General features: G+C 43.9%; 1 protein-coding gene across 7 annotated transcripts in view; it reads left to right on the forward strand.

Annotated features, from left to right (window-relative positions):
• USP25 (ubiquitin specific peptidase 25) overlaps nt 1-19,209 on the forward strand; it is a 177,341-nt gene that overhangs the window by 16,740 nt on the left and 141,392 nt on the right. For 6 of the 7 annotated variants that reach the window (XM_056797044.1, XM_056797046.1, XM_056797045.1 and 3 more), the window contains exons 2-3: nt 12,240-12,317; nt 18,551-18,695. In XM_056797044.1, coding sequence (XP_056653022.1) covers nt 12,240-12,317; nt 18,551-18,695 — 223 coding nt within the window. Of the gene's footprint in view, nt 1-12,239; nt 12,318-18,550; nt 18,696-19,209 lie in introns of those variants that run through there. The other variant, XM_056797050.1, reaches the window with a different exon arrangement.

The following is a 19,209-nucleotide window of genomic DNA, read 5'->3' on the forward strand; positions in this document are numbered from 1 at the left end:
TTCAATTTTATTAATATCTCCTTTGACTTTTAGGATCTCTAATTTAGTCTTCATCTGAGGATTTTTAATTTGTTCACTTTCTTTTTTTATTTGCATTTCCAATTCATTGGCCTCTGCCCTCTCTAATTGGTTAATATATGGATTCAAGGATATGAATTTCCCCCGATCCCATAGATTTTGAAGGGATGTCTCATCATTGTCATTTTCTTCAATGAAGTTATTAATTGTTTCTGTGATTTGTTCTTTAACTGAATTTGGAGAATTGTATTGTTTAATTTCCAATTAATTTTTGATTTGCCTTTCTATGCATTCTTTCTAATTATTATTTTCATTGTGTTGTGATCTGAGGTTGCATTTTTTATTTTTGCTCTTTTGCACTTGTTTTCCAATGTTTTTATGCCCTAATACATGCACAATCTTTGTGAATGTATCATATTTTGCTGAAAAGAAGATATATTCCTTTTTGTCCCTATTTATTTTTCTCCATGTATCTACTAACTCTAATTAAGATTTCATTCACTTCTCTTACCTCTTTCTTATTTATTTTTTGGTTTGATTCATCTAGTTCTGATAGAAGAAGGTTCAGGTCTCCCACTAGTGTAGTTTTACTATTTTACTTTATCCTTGAGCTCCACTAGTTTCTCCTTTAGAAATTTGGATGCTATGCCATCTGGTGCATACATGTTGAGTACTGATATTTCCTCATTGTCTATACTGCCTTTTATCAGTATGTAATTACTTTTCCTATCTCTTTTAACTAGATCTATTTTTACTTTGGCTTTGTCAGATATCATGATTGTGACTCCTGCCTTCTTTTTATCATTTGATGCTCAATAGATTTGGCTCTGTCCTCTTACTTTTACTCTATGTGTGTCTACCTTCCTCTTGTGTGTTTCTTGTAGATAGCATATGGTAGGGTTTTGGTTTCTAATCCACTCTGTTATTTGCATGCATTTTATGGTTGAGTTCATTCCATTCACATTCAGAGTTATGATTACCAGCTGTGTATTTCTAGCATTTTGAGTTCTACTCCTAGTCCTACCTTTTCTTCTTTCACTATTTCCTTCTATACCAATGTTTTGTTTTTAATCAGTCCCCCTAATTCTTACCCTTATTTTACTTACCTTTCTACCTCCCTCCCATCTTATTCCCCCTTTATTTTCTTTACAGTCTTTTTTAACTACTCCCCTCACCCTCTCCCTCCCTTGTACTGCTTCCCTCCTAGCAGTCCATTTGTTACCCTTCTATTTCCCTATAGGGTGCAAGGCGAAAAACAATTCTCTGCCCCAATCGATTGGATTGTTCTTCCCTCTTTGAGTCAATTTCTCTAACTTCTTTAGTCTTCCAGTGTATTGATTTTCTCCCCCCTCCCGCCATGAGCTTCTTTGTGACATATAAATTTATCCCCTTTTATTTCTTTTCCCATTTCTTTTAGTATTAACCTTTTTTTTAGCTCTAGTTGTATATGTGTGTGTGTGTGTGTGTGTTTGTATTTATGCATGTATATATCTATATACATATTTATGTTTTGGAATTTCATCCTATACAGTTTGTCACTGTTCCCTTTAAGTGTAATTCTTCTGGCTGCCCAGGTGATAATAATTTTTAATAGTTATGAATGACCTCTTTTCTTATAGGGATACATATCATTTTAACTTATTGGGTCTCTCAAAAAAAAGGTTTTTTTGTTTCTTTTGTTTTTGTTTTGTTTTTTTTTTCTCTCTTTTTAATTACCTTTTGATAATTTTCTTGAGTTCTGTGCTTGGGCATCAAATTTTCTGTCCTGTTCTCGTCTTTTCTTTACAAATGATTGGAATTCTTCTATTTTGTTAAATGACCATACTTTGCCCTGAAAGAATATAGTCAATTTTGCTGGGTAGTTGATTCCTAGTTGTAGACCTAGTTCTCTTGCTTTCTGGAATATCATATTCCATGCCTTTTGGTCCTTCAGTGTAGATGCAGCCAGATCCTGAGTTATCCTCACTGTGGTTCCATGGTATGTAAATGTCTTCTACTTAACAGCTTATAATATTTTTTCCTTGGTCTGATAGTTCTTGAATTTGGCTGTAAGTTTACTGTGTGTTGTCAGTTGGGGATTAAGTACAGGAGGTGATCTGTGGATTCTTTCAATCTCCACTTTTCCCTCTTGTTTCAGAATATTGGAACAATTTTCTTGGATAATTTCATGTAGTATGATGTCTAGGCTTTTCCTTTTGTCATGGTCTTCTGGTAGACTAACGATTCTTAAGTTGTCTTTCCTGCAATGATTTTCTAAATTTTCTGTTTTGTGAATGAGGTACTTCATATTTAATTCTTTTGGTATTGTTTTATAGTGTCCTGCTGTCTTGTGAAGTTGCTTGTTCTAGTTGTTGTATTCTGGTTCTTAAAGACTGAATTTCATCTGTGGCTTTTTGGTTATCCTTCTTCTTCTGGTCTGATTTTCTTTGGAGGCCATCTTTCATCTTCTTTGCCTCATTTTTATGCTGGTTGGTTTTGGCTTTTACAACACTATTTTCTTGTTTTAGTTCAAGTGCCTCAAGTTTCCAGTTGACTTATCTTAGTTTTAAAGTTCTTTTCCCAGTTGTCTTCAGCCTCTTTTCATTGTGTTTTGAATTGTATTTTGAGTTCTTCTAGATCCTGTGTCCAATTTGCTGGGGTTTCTGTTTTTTTGCTTGGTGTTCCCTCATCCTTCTCTGTTCTGTCTGCTCTTTGTTCATTGCCTGTATTGAAGCTGTCGATTGTAATTTCTTTTTTTCTTTTTCTGTTGTTTTCTAATAATTACCCCTTCTTTTCTCCCTGTGGTTGCCTGAGCTCTTGCTCGTCTTGTTTTTTTGTGGTTTTGGGCTTTTCTTTCCACCTTAACCCTTGGAGTTTGTCAGTCAATCTCTCAGAGCAGTCTGTGGGGGAGGGGTGTTGGAGCTTGAGCTTCCCTGCCCTCTGGAGGCTTTGATGGGATCAAGTCTGGATGGTTGCTGCACGTGCCCTGAGACCAAAACTTCGGGAAAGAGGGGGCGGCAATATGGAGTGTCTCTGCTGCTGCTCTTGCGGTGTGCTCTGTGCTCTGCGTTTCTTCTCAAACTGCTTCCCGGCTGCCTCTGTTGGATGCTCTTTGCCTGGCACACCTTTGCCTGCAAGGTACTCCCTCCAGGCCTGTGCCTTCCCCCCCCCCCCCCAGGTTCCATCTGCCCCTGGAGGCTTAGCACTCTAGGTGGGTGAGGGTCCCCGGACCTTCCTTTTTCGTTCCACCTTTTGGGGGTGTACCTTTTATTTTGAGTCCAGCAGGAGGGTTCCTTGGCTCTGTCTTGTTAGGCTTGATTTTCAGTCCCCCAGGAGCAGTCAGTTTGTAATCAGTACGGAAGGGTTTTCAGAGGTCTGCATATTCGCTGCCTCTACGCTGCCATCTTGACTCCTCCCTCCCCAATTCTGATTTTTAAAAACTGAATTTCTTTCATGCTCTTTTGATCCTCCTTTTCCATCATTCTTATTTTCATGTTGCTCTTTTATTCATTTGATTTTTGTGGCTCTTTTTCCAGTTAACCAATTTTGCTTTTGAAAAGCTGTTGTTTTCTTTTTCCAATTTTTTAAATGTCTTATTTGATTTTTTAATTCCTTTTTGAGTCCTTCCAGAGGATCAGCCCAATTTCCAGGGTTCTTTTTGAGACTTTGCTTATATTTTCTTGTATCCCATCATCTTCTCTGCTTTCTGCTCTCTGGTCTTTTTCCCATAGAAGGTTTTGATACTTACCTTCTTTTTCCGTTATTTGTTCATCCTTTTGTTTTTAGTTCCGGGTTTTTGGTTTGTTTATTTTTTGCTTGTGGGCTATCAGGTCTCTCCTTTGCTGGTTTACTGTGTTAGGTCGGTTGAGCTAATCTACCCTGGGGCCAAGTCTTCCATGGAGAAGGTGCCCAAGCAGATAGCTAGGTCCCGTTTCCTCTTTGACAGCCGTTGGGACCCAGAACCTCGGCTGGTGCAGCCCATGTCCCAGGATCCTGAAGTCATCCTATCACTAGTTGTAGATCCTTTAGTTTCTGGCCCCTACTTTATCCCATGAAAGCTGACTCTCTCTGGCCACCTTTCAAATCGTGCTCCGTGGGAGAGGCTTGTGACTCCTCCTCGTTTGGGTTCCTGTCTGTGGAGGGCTTGTCGGAGCAGCTTGGGCTTTGGCTGCTCCTGAGCTGCCCTCTTGACTCCGCCTCTCCTTGCAGCCTTGAGGTCAGGATCGTTCCCTTTGAGACTGACTCACAGGGAGACGAGAAACTAGTGCTGTGCATCGCTTGCAAAGCTAAGAGTGGCGGGCACTGGCGACCACGCGAGCTGCCCATGGCCCGGGGTCTTGGGTCCAGATTTAGGCTCAGCACGTCTCATCTGCGGCCTCACTCTCCATCCACTGAGTCACCGGCTGCCAGCCCTGGGCGATGCTCTTTCACTCAAGGTATCCTCGGTCTTCTTCATTTTGTGGCGTTCATCTTCCCTTTTGTCCGTTACATCGACGTTGTTGTAGTCATTGTGTAGGTTTTTCCCTGCACCAGTTCAGGGCGATCCTTCCCTGTTTTCTTTGTGTTGATCATAGTTGTCATTTCCTACAACACAATAAGATTCCATTGTATTAATATACTATAGTTCGTTCAGTTCCCCCATTGGTGGCCATTTTGTTTGCAGTTTTTTCCTGTCACTAAAAGTGTGGAACTATGTATGCGTGCGCACACACACACACACACACACACACACACGCGCGCGCGCACACACACACACACACACACACACACAAGCATTCAGTGGGAGCTTCCTATTTCCTTGGATGTTATCCCATTAATGAACACCTCTGGTTCAGTGGGTAGGACTGCTTTCGGCTTTCCAAAACGGGTGGATCATTTCAGAGCTCCACCAGGATTACATCAGTGTGCTCATCATTCTGCCATCCACTGCTCCATTCAGATGGCATTAGTGGCTTCCATTTGGCCTTCTCCGTCATTTTGTGGCGTTACACTACAGCTTCGTGGAAGTCATGGGATTTTTAGAGAAGTCCCAAGATGACTTCCCTCCCCGGCGGTTACTTGTGACTGAAGGACTGTCTGAAAACTACTCCTCCCCTCCCCAGTGTCTTCAGATGTCCTTATCAAGAAGAAACCAGGCGTCCCTATTTCCTGCTTTCCCTGTTTTTCCCTCCCCCCAAATTGTACGTGAGGAAGCTCCAGTTCTGTAGCTGCATGTGCGTTACTAAATGAGCTGTTGTCTGCATGCCATTGTTTTATATTTTCATTCCCCTGTCCTGCTCTCCAGCATTGATCTTCTGTAGTTATTCGGAGTGAGATATTCGTTTATATGTTGTTATTATATAGAGAAGCTTTTCATTTCGGAAGCTGTAGTTTGTAGCCTGCAACTTCCTGAAGATAATGCCTTGATTGGTATCTTTACCTACTCTATGACAGGGGAATACTTTATTTCCTGTCTTTATGCCCTTGGTTTCTTTTTCCTGTCTTTTGCTTGCATTTCCAAAACGACATCAAATAAGCCTGGGGATAAACATAAATGTCCTCATTGTGGATGATGCTTGCTTTTGGTTTAGGTAGATTCATTTTATGATATTGAAAATGTCCTCCTGTGCCTTTGTCTTCTAGGATTCTTGGCATAAAGAGTTTTGTGCTTCGTCTATAGCTTTTTCAGCGTTCATTGAGAGGTGATTATGTGCTTTGGGATGTTTTTCTTTTTAATATACGGAACTACATGGATTGTTTTCTTACTAGTGAACTATCCTCGCATCCAGCTTTGTTTGACAGGATTTATTCATTACTTATGTTGGCCTATAATTTGCTCTCTGTGTTTTAGCCTTTCCTAAACTGGGAAAAGCCTCCCAGTTTAGGTTTTAGGACTGAAGGGTGCGTTCTTTCTCAGCTTTAAAGACCAGTTTCTGAAGTGTGTGTTTGATAGAATGATCTTGGCTTAGGAGCAGGAATTCTTATTTGGGGAGTTTCTTTAGAGCTAGTTGTACGTCCTTTTCCGAGATGGAGTCATTGTCATCTCTACATTTTGAGTATTTTATATTTTTAAAGGCATTCTGTTTGTTTTGGTGTTCTCCGTTTTGTGGGTATAACTGCAAAAGAGCTTCTGGTTGTTTCTACTCTGGTTTTATTGTGGTTTCACCTCATCCATTAGGTAGTTTGTTAAGTTTTCTGTCCTCATTACTCTTTTCAAAGAACTAGCTTTGGATTTTTCTTTTTGATATTGATTTCCATTTTATATATTTCTCCTAATTTTTTAAATCTCTTGTGCTTTCTTAATGTCTTTTTTTTCTATTTTGTTATATGCAGTTGTAAGAAGATGATCCCCCCCCCAAGGGATGCTTTAGCTGCGTGCTCCCCCCCCAAGGGATGCTTTAGCTGCGTGCCCCTCCCCCAAGGGATGCTTTAGCTGCGTGCGCCCTGATGTTTTGGTGGGTGGTTTTCACATTAACTTTTGAACCTGATTAGGATTCAATTTGTCCTTTCACCCGCTCATCTTTTGAGATTTCCACGTTAAGGCTTCATTTGCGTACGTCTTCTCCAGGTGTATGAAGGCTGTATTTACTATTCCTTTTTACATCTGCCCGCGGACGCCTATCCGCTTTTGGGAAAGGTCCCGGCGGTGCCGAGGACGCTTCCGAAATGTGTCGGTCCCGTTGGTGTGCCTCCGTTTGCCTCGAATTCTCTTCCGGCTCATTTTCACTATTCCGGCTGCCCGACTCCCCTCCTCCCTCTTGTCTCCTCGGGCACCTTTCTGCTGTCCTCGTCCGCCGCTTCTGTTTCTGTGGCTCCGGGGCTTGCAACGCAGACAATCTCTGAGTCAGTTGTTGTCTCTGACCCCATCTCCATGCCCCGCTGTTGTTAGGTGTCTCTCTTCAGCCCAGGCTTGGGGGTGGGCCACCGCCATGAGCGCCGTTGTGCGCCGGACCGGTCCGTTTCCTCACAAACCCGTCCAAAGGGCCTCTCACTCTCTTGCAGACTTCCTCCTCCTCCACAGGACTGCTCTGTTTCCCCACCACAGATTCTGTAGCTTGCAGACTCCGTCGCTGAAGCTGAGCCACAGATTCTCTTCCTGGGAATTCTGTTTCTGTGGCCACCTCTTGTATGGCAGTTTGATCTTCAAGTGTTTTTCTGGGAGACTTTTCATCTTTGATCTGTCTGTGCATCCTGCTTTGCAGATCACTTGTTTTACTGGAGCAGAGGTCGTTGTGGCCTAGGGAGGAAGGGCCCGGAGTGGTAAGACCTGAGTTCAAATCCAGCCTCAGGACCTTCTTCGCTGTGCGACCCTCCACAAATAGAAGGAAATGGCGAACCACTTCAGTATCCTCGACAAGAAAACGGCCTCGATTGCTGTGGTCCATGGAGACGCCGAGAGGCAAACCCCTGAATACCAGCAGTGTGAACGTTGGGCTCGAATGGACAACATGGGTTTCCCCCATGTTATTGCCTTTTCCTCCTTCTTCTGCATCGTCCCTCCCATCTTTTATGTCTCCATTCCTAGTAAGTTGTCCTTTTGCTTCTCTGGCGAGTCCTCCCGTCATGGCGAGCAGTTTGTTCTGAAGATCACGCAGCGACGCCGGCCGCCTTTTACCGCTCAGGACTAGCAGGTGACGCGCACCTGCTTCGCCTCGTTGGCCTGCATTTGCTCGTCGGTGTCTGAACTCATTCACTCCGTCTGGAAACCACATTGTCTCCCGTGAACGTTTTCCCTGTTACTGGCTCTGCTCATCCTTCAGCGTCTCCTGCGTTTTCGCTGCTTCCTGGTATTGTCCCCTCCTGCTCGCTCTGACTTCCCCTCTGGTGGTGGTTTCCCCAGTGGGACCGATCTCCTCCTCCTCCCCACTAGCCAGTTCAGTCCAAGTCTGCCGCCCAGTGACTCGCGCGGACAGACGTGGCTGGAGTGGGGCTCTCCGCGCGGCATCCTCGTTCCCGTTTCTTTTGTCTGGCACGCAGAACGCTGTCGAGCTGGCTCATTTCTACAGTTGGCATCTCTCGAGTGTTTGACGAGAAGGCAGGCCTTGGGATGCGGCCCTCCTCCGAGGCCTGCAGAGGCCTCGCCGTGGACCTTCTTTTCTCTCCCGCTTCCCTGAAGGGGTCTTTGGAAGCCCTGAATGTGTCCTTGAATGTCGCTGCCCAGGCCTCGGCACATTCCTGCATGTATCTTGGATCGTCATCTGCAGATTTTACAAATGAGAAAACTGAGGCGCAGAGAAAGTGAAGGATTGGGCCCCCGGGTGCTAACTCATTAGGGCAGACCTTGAATTAGCATGCCTTCTCCAGTGTCCTTGTTAGTACCTGCTTCGGGTAGGACAGAGTGGTGATGGCGAACCTATGGTACACGCTCTTGGGCACACGGCCCCTCCCCCTGCCAGAGCTCTTTACTAGGAAGGCGGAGGATGTCAGGGAAGCGGCTTCCCTCTCAACCCTGCCTGACCACACTTTCCGCTCTTCTGCCCAGCAGGCCAGTGGGAGCGTTGCCTCCTTCTCGTGAATGGGGTAAGGGGAGGCCGAGGCCAGCACTTGGTGGTAGGGAGAGGCACGGCCTACAGTGCGGGGGCGGGGCATGGCCCTCCATCTCTAAAAGGGGGAGAGGCTTTGGTTTTTCTGGGACTTCCACCGATGATTCGGACCGCAGCCAGTTCTTAGTCACGGACCTGCAAACGTCCAGAGTCCCGTGTATGTGAGAAAACTACTTTGGCCGCCTGCCGCAGCCCTGGTGGAGGCTTCTTGGCAACCGCGTGAACTCGGGCCTGCGTGCTTGCCTGTGGAGACGGCCGGGTGTCGCGGCTAATGCTCTGAGTGAGAGAATCTCGTTTCCAGCCTCGGCCCTCGGACGGCCCCGTTAGACCCGTGTCCCCTTGGACAGGCGCCGGATCACAGGGAGGGACAAGCCAGAGCCTGGGAAGGGGAGGCCGGCCTCGGAGCCGGCCCTCCCTCGGCTCTCAGCGAGCGGTCATCGTGCGGACGCACCGGTGAATCCGGAAGAGATCGGAGCTGCGGCCGCCGCGTCAGCCGGGAACGCCACTCCTCTGGCAGAGCAGAGGCAGCCCGGGGCACTGGCTTTGACGTCGGAAGAGCTGTGTTCAAATCCTACAACTGGCCACGGAAATGGTGGCTTTCACTTTTCTCATCTGTGAAGCGAATGGATTGGATTAGAAAACTTCTGATGGGGAGCATGGAGCCTTTGGGGCTGAACGCAAGCGCTTTGGGGTTGGCCTCTTGCACGTGTCGACATTGCCCCTAATCCCTGCGTTCTTAAAGTTTCTGAATGGCTGACCAAATCAACTTGCTTCCGCTTGATTGAACTCTGGTGTGTCGCGTGATTGCTCAAGTCATACTTCTTTGTCTCCACGTTAAGTCAGAACCTCGTGAGTTCAGAGATCGAGTTCTGCAAATCACACCGTTCTGCCTGTGTGGCGCGGAGACACCATCTACCGTTAGCTGCCCTTGCTACAGGGCTCGACACAACGAAATGCTCTTCCCAGCCACGAGGAGAAAATCTCATCTCTTATCCAAAAAAAAATCAAACTCTCTTTTTCAGCTTTTCCCTAAACCTCAAAAAATGCCACTTTGATGACTTTTGGCTTGCCGAAGAGATAAAAAACAATCTTATTGGTGACTGCCGGCCCTACCAAAAGAATTGAACATGCCCAGAACTTTATTTCAGTTTACCTTAGTTTCATTCATGACATCATGACAAACCTCTGTTTGTTTTTTTTTTCTATCAAAAATACTTAGAAATCCCTTATTTTATTTTCAATCGTGTGCTAGTTTGGACCTTCGCTTCTTGGCATTTGCATTTGTTCTTTCTTTCTGGCTTATTGAAGTATTTTTTCTTTGACTTGAACTTTGGATATAATATTTCTTGGGGTTCAGTTTTAGGAACCCGTTCAGTGGATTTTTTCCCATTTCATTAAAAGCCAACTTTTTCCCCTTGCAAGATTATACTCAATTTTTCTGAGTCAGCTAATTCTGGCTCTTTTAGAGAGGATATCTTGGAGTGCAATAGTCCAGAAAGCAAAGTTAACAGCCAGAACTCTAGTTTCATCTTCTCCTGGATTTATGGCGAATTTGTGCCTAACTTGTTTTTCTTTGAGGCATGGATTATAGAAATTTCAGTCATTCTCTTCTCATTTCGTGTCTTGAATATCCTTGTCTTGATGGCTTTTTAAAATCCGAGCCTAAGGAATACTACTGTGGAAGCTACGTGGCAGGATTGAGGAGAGGAGAGAGCAGAGGCAGTGTGTAAAAGTTAAAATTAATCTCAAATAAAAATAGTGTATTTTAGGAGGTTTATTAATGATCATTAGAAATCAAGGAATAAAGAAGATACAAAATAAAGACCACGTGCCCATGGCTGATCAGCCAGTTCAAACGCCCACCCGCCTTACTGCCACCAAGCTTGCTGTCATCAAGCCCGAAGAGGCCCAAGAGGACCGCCCACTCGCTAATATCCTCTGTCTACAGGAAGTAGGTAATGACAGGAAGTCAGTGGGCTCCCGGAAAATGTAGTTCTTTTTTAGGGAAACATTTTCAATTCCACATTCCTCCTTAGATCCGGTGGAAGACTGGTCTCTCCAATGGATCTTGTAAACATAACCAACTTTTAAATTACAGTAATTTGGGGGATAAACAGGAAAAGAGAACAAGAGCAATGATTGCTCGGCGCATTGACACAAAGCCAGTTGGGGACAGTGCCCTTCGGCATAAGAGTGTTCATCCAAACAAATGCATTCAACCTCGCACAGTTCAGATCTCCACCTCCCAAGTTCACTGGACCTTCTGGCGCAGCGTGTGGCCTGGGCAGGCATCTTCATGGTGCCTCTCCAAACAGTTCCCTTTCCGGATTCGGAGAGGTGGCGTGTTTCTAGACCCAAAATTACTCTCAAAAGGAATTTAAACTTTGCATTTTAGAATACTACTACAAGGGGCCGGGAGACCAAGTAAGAACCACTAATTTTGCTAAGATAATTCTAAAATTCTAGAACTTGAAAGCTTTTAATATCTTTGAATATATTCAAACTCCTGTTTTGGCAAGTCACTTAGCTCTTCTGCCTTAGAACCAATACATAGTACTGAGTCAAAGATAAGGGTTTAAAAAAGCAAAAATACTTGCTCAAAAGCCTACTACATGTTCTTAGTTTCTATAATATTAATTGCAATCTTAGGTTGACATTTTGGACCTTCTATAATCTGCTTCTCAAATTCCCAAAATTTTGATACATTCAAAGGCTTTTAAAAACAGAGATTTGTTTTTTTAGTTTTCTTTTGTTTTCCAGATTTTACTGTGTTTTTCTCCCCATGGGGAACCATTTTATTTTATTTTGTTTCTTCAATTTGTATTTATTTGTTTGTTTGTTTTGGGGTTTGAAGTGTTTTATTTAATTGATTTAGAATACTTTTCCATGGCTACATGATTCGTGCTCTTTCCTTCCCCTCCTCCCACCCCGCTCCCATCCCACTCTCCTCTCCTCCCTTCTCCTCTCCTTTTCTTTCCCTTTTTATTCTCTTTCTGCAGTATATAAGTACAGAAATGAATGTGTCTGTACCTGAATTCATTGTTTCTACTATTACTGGTTTCCTATAAGTTAATTTCTGCATTACACTTTCTGTATGTCTTAGCAATGAATATCATTGAAATTTATAATTTATTGGCAGTTATCCTTTGAATACTCCTTTTTAATTTTAGCGGCACCTTAAGAAGCAAATGAATTCAGAAAAAAGAATGAGTGGAAAGAGTGAGTTTTTGGAGTTAGATAATAAATGAAAGCCAATTAAGTGAAGTCATTAGATCTCTTTTCTTGGACTCTTCGGACGTCCTTTTTAACGTGAACCTGCCGTTTGGGGTTGGGTGATCCACAGGAGTGCGTGTCTCGCGAAGCGGGAAATAACTGACGCTCCTAAAAGTGTAGTATTTTGCCGTCTGTCAGGAGCAGTAGGGCCGCCCACTCCAACGTTAGCGCCCTCCTCCAGGAAGGGTGGTGCTTGGAGTCCAGCCCGCACGCCTCGGGGTCTGTCACTCACGGCGCCCCCAGTAATGCCAAGAGGTGGAGACGACTCCGCCTCCTGCGGCGTCCCCGCCCACGGGCCCCGCGCCTCCCCTTGGGCTCGGTGGGGACTTGGAGACCCCGTGCTCCCGCGCAGGAGGGGATGGTGTGGACGAGTCTGTCTCGAACCTTTGGCTCAGTCCGTCCGGCTGTCACGGACGCTCTAACGAACCGTTTCTGTTTCTCTTCTAGCACCAGCAGACGTTTTTGAATCAGCTCAGAGAAATCACCGGCATCAATGACACGCAGATACTGCAGCAAGCCTTGAAGGTAGTCGCCATTCCGTTTCCCTCAAAAGTTGATGAGTTGCCCAAATGCCTGGTGGGAAAGTTCCCATCGACGCGCTCTTGGCCCTCCCTCGAGGGTCTGCCCGAGACCCCGGATGGAAGCGGCCTCAGCCAGGGGCCAAGAACCGAGGCGCGGCTGCCGAGCTCACAAAAGGCGGTCGGCTTCCATCCTGGTGGGGCCCACGGCGTACCCGCTTGCTCCGAGTCGCTTCTGCACGGAGGCTGGGCCGTGTCTTTTCTGGCGAGCCACGAGGGGGAGGAAGGGAGGACGGCGCACTGGGGAAGGCCGCACGCTGCTTGTTAAAGGCCATCGTTGACCCTCGTGCCGGAGGCGTGCAGGACTGGCAGCGGAAGAGCCCAGACATCAGTGTTCAAATCGCAGAGACCGACACTTGCGAATTCAGAAAGATGTCGATCTGCCCGTAGACAACTACATGAACCCCCAGAGCGGCAGCTGTGAGGAACGGAAGATGTCCTCAGAGGAGCACTGCGGCCTCTTAGTGCAACATGCCTCAAGCTTGGTGGCCTTTTCCCACCTAGAGGGCCTCCCAGCGTCACCGGAGCTCCAACGCCAGTTTGGGGGCCAGAATCCAAGTTTGTGGGTTCGATCAGTGTCATTGCTTTAGGCGCCATCATAAGCAGTAAAAGGGATAGAGGTCTCCGTGGCTCTCCTGCTAGGCATCTTCAAAGCTTCAGTCCATCCCTCGAACAGCCGAAGACATTTTTAATTGGCAATAGCTCATTAGGAAGTGGTCTATCCACCCCTCCCCATCCCCATAGTTAGACAGGTCGCCTGTGCCCCCCCCCCAGCCTTCCCCCCTTAATTTACTGACCAGTTTTTGTTGAACAGGAAGCTATTCCTTGGGGTTCCCAAGGACCAAGAAAATGCAAGAAGCAGCAGACGATGGTATCTCAGACAGAGGCATCCACAGTAATTTTTCCTAATAGAAAGGAATTAATTAGTAGAGCGTAGGAGCAACTCTCAGAAGTGGAAGCGATGGCTTGGATCAGCCTACCTGCATCTTCTTGAGAGGTGGTTTTTCTTCTATGTAAAGTGGTAGCACAAGTCCAGAAGCCGCCATTTGTTGCGGTTACTGTTTGGTTGCCTAACTTTTAATGGAGCTCACTTTTTTCTATCTGGAAGTGCTTTAGTTTTTCCTGTTCTATGGTGTTAACATTTAATTGTTCAAAGCATTAATGTTCATATTGGCAAAAGCTCCCCAGAGATCTTGAAACGAATGGAAACTTGATGACTGAGTATGTTTCTAGTGTATCTAACAGTTATGCTGTCGGTCCTCCTGAGCTTTTCCTCCAAGATATTTATAATGCACTTTTCAGTGTTTCTCGGGGGAAAATCTTGCTAGTTTGTGTAATTTTTTGTCAGAGCAAGTTATATGAGCAACATTTCCTATTTGAGTTAAGATTTCATTTCTGTTGAGGCAGCTGAAAGCATCGTTTGTACTCCTTTAGCTCCCGAGAATTCCTCAACATTTCCTTGACTTTTACACCATTAGCATTTGTATGTTTAAGAGCGTTCCGATTACGTGACATTCTCAATTGGCTTCACTGCCAGATTGAAGCTCATTTGGGTCTGATCAAGTGAATATGATCCGCTTCTAATCTGTATCAGTGACTTCGCGGGAAGTAGCCATGCGGAATACGTAATGAGGAAGTCCCGCTGACGTGCATTCATGGCTGTGGTCCATTGGAAGGAAGTAGAACAGGGGCCGTTGACCGCTGTGTTTCATCTTTCTTTTAGCAATGTAGTCACGAAAAGATGGAAACGACTCTCATTCCTTTGGATTCATGCTTCCATTGGATCCGAGCGTGAAGCTTGGTTTTGGCCAAAGCAGAGGAAAGCAGCAGCCTTAGAGGCTATAAATCATAGAGGAAAAATGCAGAGAAGGTTCAGGTGACTCTTGCAGCGAGGAAGATCAGCTGCGACCTCATATTGAAGAGCGTTTCCTTTCTTGCACTTCGTTTTAGTGGGGCCATTTAAATAGTTAATTTCGGCTATGTCAGGTGTCATTGAAACAAATGACAAGTCATGGAGTGATAAATAGAAGAACTATTTAGTTAATTAGTTATAATTAAATGATTATAACCACTGTAATGAGAGATTGTCTGATGAGTTTTTTAAGAAATAATGTGTAGAATTAGAAAAAAATTGGTTACTCTTCAAATTAGATTCAAATTTAACTCCATTATTAGATGCCAACAGACTCTTGGAAATCATCGTTCTGTAAATATCTCAAATTCAGAATCTCTGAAGAACTCAGGATAATATTTCCTCCCAAGGCCATCTCTTGTCCGGACTTCTCTAGTTCTGAGGACAACGCTATTCTTCCCGTCAGGCCCAGGAGCCATCCTTGAGTCTTCTCTCCATTGTCCTGTTCATTTTCTCCCCTAAACAGATTTTGCACCCATCCTTTGTTTTTCCTTCACATCATTTCTACATTGTTTCAAGTCCTCATGGCCTCTTCCGTTGAATTATTGTAGTAGGCTTCTTGTCTTAATTCATATTACTTTGTGTCCTCACCAGTCTAATTATAGAGTCTTACTAGATGCTCCCTCTCTTCAGCATTCAGTCTCTCACTTCTTTGCCTTTGTTTCCCCCATGTCTGGAGTTCAATAGCTCCCCATCCCTGCCTTTTTTTCAGGGAAAAATGAATAACTCTAAGATTAGAAAGGAAGTCACGAAAAAGGAATAAAAGAAAAGTATCAGAGAATCGGATGGAGGGAAATACACAACTACTGGTCCTAACTGTGAAAAGGAATGGGATAAACTCAGCCACAAAGCAAGAGTGATAACAGAATCCAGTAATATTTTGTTCACAAGGAAAAACCTGAAACCTAAAGATTCACAATTAAAATAAGAGGGTTGGAGCAAAAGCTAATATGCCTCCTCTGAACAGAAAAAAGTAATGGCATGTCCATTTCAGTGATTTCCAATAAGCCATCAGCAAAAAAAGATTGAATTTTAAATGACAAAAATAAGGATTTTTTTTTTTTGCTTCCTGAAAGAGGAAGTAAAATTATAGTGATGGGAGACTTCATTGTACCCCACTCGGCTTTTGGTAAATCTAACCAAAAAATTAACGAAGAAATAAATGTCATGAATAAAATCTTAAGACAAGTTATGGTTTCACTCTGGTGATTGCCGACGGGCAATAATCACATTATTTGTTACTACGGCCGTTACTACCGCTAACACGTATGCAGTGTTCATCAATTCCAGGCTTTGTGCTAAATAGGGCTTCGCCGTTTTTATCTTGCCGATGATCACACCGCTAGTTATGTGAGGTTGGATTCTTCACTCCAGGCTGTAACCTGGAGTGTAGCCATCTTTACATAACGGCCAGATGTTAGGTAGAGCATAAAATAACAAAAACATAAACAAAAGCAGAACTTTGAAAACATCTTTTACTCGGCACAATTCAATAAAATAGTATTTTTAAAAAAGGGTGCTGGGGGGAAAATGAAAAACCAACCAGAGATGGAAAAACTTGATTCTGAAGAATGAATGAGTTAAAGAAGAAGTAGTAGCTAATTTCATTAGTGATAATGGCAGCAGTGAGACAACATACCAAAGCTTTATGATGCAGCTAAAGCATTTCTGTGGAGGAAACTGTGTGCCTCTCAGCACTTTAAATCAACCAGAGGTAATGCGAGCAGATCATTAATGGATTGGATGTGCGACTAAAAACTGGACTGCCAACAAATTAAACCCCACAATGAAATGGGAATGTTAAAAATCCTTTTAAATGAAAAAAGATGAACAAAGTTGGAATAAGAAAGTTGAATTCATCAATAAAACTCCAACTTGTTTTCTAAAATTAAAAGCAGATAAACCATTCACTAACTGATTCAAAAGATGATAGAAGAAAACCAAATAACTAGTACAAAAAATGTCAAAAGGCAAATTTATAACAAATGAAGATGAAATAATTGCTATGACAAACTGTTTTGTCCAGCTCTATGCCAACAAAATTGGCAACTTGGACATCTATGAACACTAGAGATACCCAAGTTAACAGAGCCAGAATTAGAAATCTTAACCAACTCAGAAAAAGGAACTGAAGGATTTATGAATTACCTTCCAAAGGAAAACCCATCTCCAAGACTGATAAATCCACAAATGGATTCTGTCCGGCATACCTAAAGTGTTTGCAAAATTGGGCAGAAAGAATCTTTCCAAATTCCTTCTCTGACACAAATGCGATCTCCATGTCATTAAACCAGAGAAAATTCTAAAGAGAAACTATAGACCAATATCTCTAATGAACATTCATGCAAAAATCTGAAATAAAATATTAACACAGGCTCAATGACATATCACAAAGGTTACACACTATGACGAAGTCCGATTTATATGACTTAGGCCGGGTTAGGTGAATATTCTAAAACTATAAACTTAATTATCCATGTTCACAAAAACATCAAAATAATATAATTATATCAATTGATGGAGAAAAATGTTTTTGCATAAACAAATCAAATACAATAAAGATTAAGGGGCGTACATGGGGAAAAACTCTATTAGCAAGATCCTCTAGAGAAAAGTCTCTTTTCTAAGAAATATAAAGAACAGATTTAAATTTATAAGAATAAGAGCCATTCTCCAATTGATAACTGTTATGAACAAACAATTCTCTTTAGAAAAATTTAATTAATTAAGAATATTTTTCCACGGTTACATGATTCTTGTTCTTTCCCTCCCCTCCTCCCTCCTCCCCCCTGGAGCCAATGAGCAATTCCACTAAGTTTTACTTGTGTCATTGATCAAAACTTATTTCCATATTATTAATATTTGCACTAGGGGGATCATTTAGAGTCTACGTCCCCATCATAGCCCCATCGACCACGTGATCAAGCAGGTGTTTTTCTTCTGGGTTTCTGCTCCCACAGTTCTTCCTCTGGATGTGGAGAGCTTCTTCCTCACAGATTCCTCCAGATTGTCCTGGATCATTGCATTGCTGCTAACAGAGAAGTCTATTACCTTCGATTGTGCCACAATATCAAATGATTGTAACTGTTGTAATTAGAGATTGAGGAATTTTTCTTTAAGAAATAATGTGTGGAATTAGGGAAAAACAATTGGTTAGTCCTCAAATTAAATTCCGATTTACCTCCTTTATCACCTGCCAACAGACACTTCTAAATCAGTGTTCTGTAAGTATCTCAAATTCAGGATCTTTGAAGATCTCTGGTTCTGCTCCTCTCACTCGGCATCCATTCCTGGAGGTCTTTCCTGTTCACACAGAACCCCTCCTGATGAACAAACAATTCCTATTTATAGCCACATGAAACCATATGAAAAAAGGATCTGAATTATTCGGAATTCGAGCAATGCAGATGAAAGCACTTTTGAGGTCATTTGAGATATGCCGTCATGCCAACAGCCTGGCAAAGATGATGAAAAAAGAAAGTAACAAGTATTGGAAAGGCTGCCGGAAATGGGCACATTGTGCGTGTGGAACTGCGACGGTGTAAGACGGGGCTGGAAAGTTTGGGATGATGATGCAAAAGTTGCCCTTCGGGGCGCCCCTTGAGCCCACCACAGCACCCCCAGGCTGTGCCCGGACGATGTCTAAGACCGGCCCGAAAGGCATTCAGTGTGCAAAAGTGAAGAGCAGAGTGGCCAAGTGCCCTGCCTTGGGGGATGGCGGAACAAGGTGTGCTGGGAGAATCGAGTAGAAGACCGTTGTGTCATCACTTGAGAACAGGAGATGTGGAAAGACTTACGGACTGATGGAGAGTCTAGAGAGTGGAACCAAGAGAGCCGCTGAGGCTACGATGTCCATATTCTAGGAACGGACAGTTCAAAACGCCTCAAGAGCCCGGCACCAAGCTCCACTCTGTGTGGTCTCCCAGCGGCGCATTAGACAGGCTCCAAGTGTCCGGGCATGTCGGCTAAGCCAGGGGATCGATTTTGATTCCTGCCTGCCCGACGAAACGGAGGCTGCGCTAATGCAGAGTAAGAAGCAGATTGTTGGAGGCGACTGGTATGGAAGTGAGGCTTCCCCGTGCTGAGCTGCTTTAGCCCGGTGGGTCGGGACGCATTTTGGGTCATTGGAAAATGGGGTCTGTATACTGCCCCTGCCTTAAAAACACGGAAGACTGTGCCCCCCCCCCCCGTATGACCATGAGCCCCTCATTTATAACCGTGACCTGCCTTTTCCCTAAAATGACGGCTTTCTTTCTTGCTGTTTAAAGGATAGCAACGGAAACTTGGAATTAGCTGTGGCTTTCCTGACCGCGAAGAATGCCAAGACACCTCAGCAAGAGGAAGCGACTTACTATCAAACAGCCCTTCCTGGCAATGATAGATACATCAGTGTGGGAAGCCAAGCAGATACAAGTGGGTATTTTTCTTTCTTTTTCAAGATTGTAATGCAAGTATGTCTGTATCCACACTCACACACTCTCACTCACACTCACTCTCTCACACACTCACACACTCTCACACTCACACATTTATACTTACATGCACACACACTTATATTTACTCACACACACTTCTACTTACACACACTCACACGCTCACTCACACACACTTATACTTAACACACACATACTTATTCTTACACACACTCACACTCACTCTCACACACTCTCACACTCACACATGTATACTTACATGCATACACACTTATATTTACACACTCTCACACTCACACACACTCTCACACTCACACACTTATACTTACATGCATACACACTTATACTTACACACTCTCACACACTCTCACACTCACACACTTGTACTTACACTCACACGCTCACTCACACACACTTATACTTAACACTCACACATACTTATTCTTACACACACTCACTCTCTCACACACTCTCACACATTTATACTTACATGC

The sequence above is a fragment of the Monodelphis domestica genome, chromosome 4 (genome assembly GCF_027887165.1).
Source record: "Monodelphis domestica isolate mMonDom1 chromosome 4, mMonDom1.pri, whole genome shotgun sequence".
NCBI classification, from domain to species: domain Eukaryota; kingdom Metazoa; phylum Chordata; class Mammalia; order Didelphimorphia; family Didelphidae; genus Monodelphis; species Monodelphis domestica.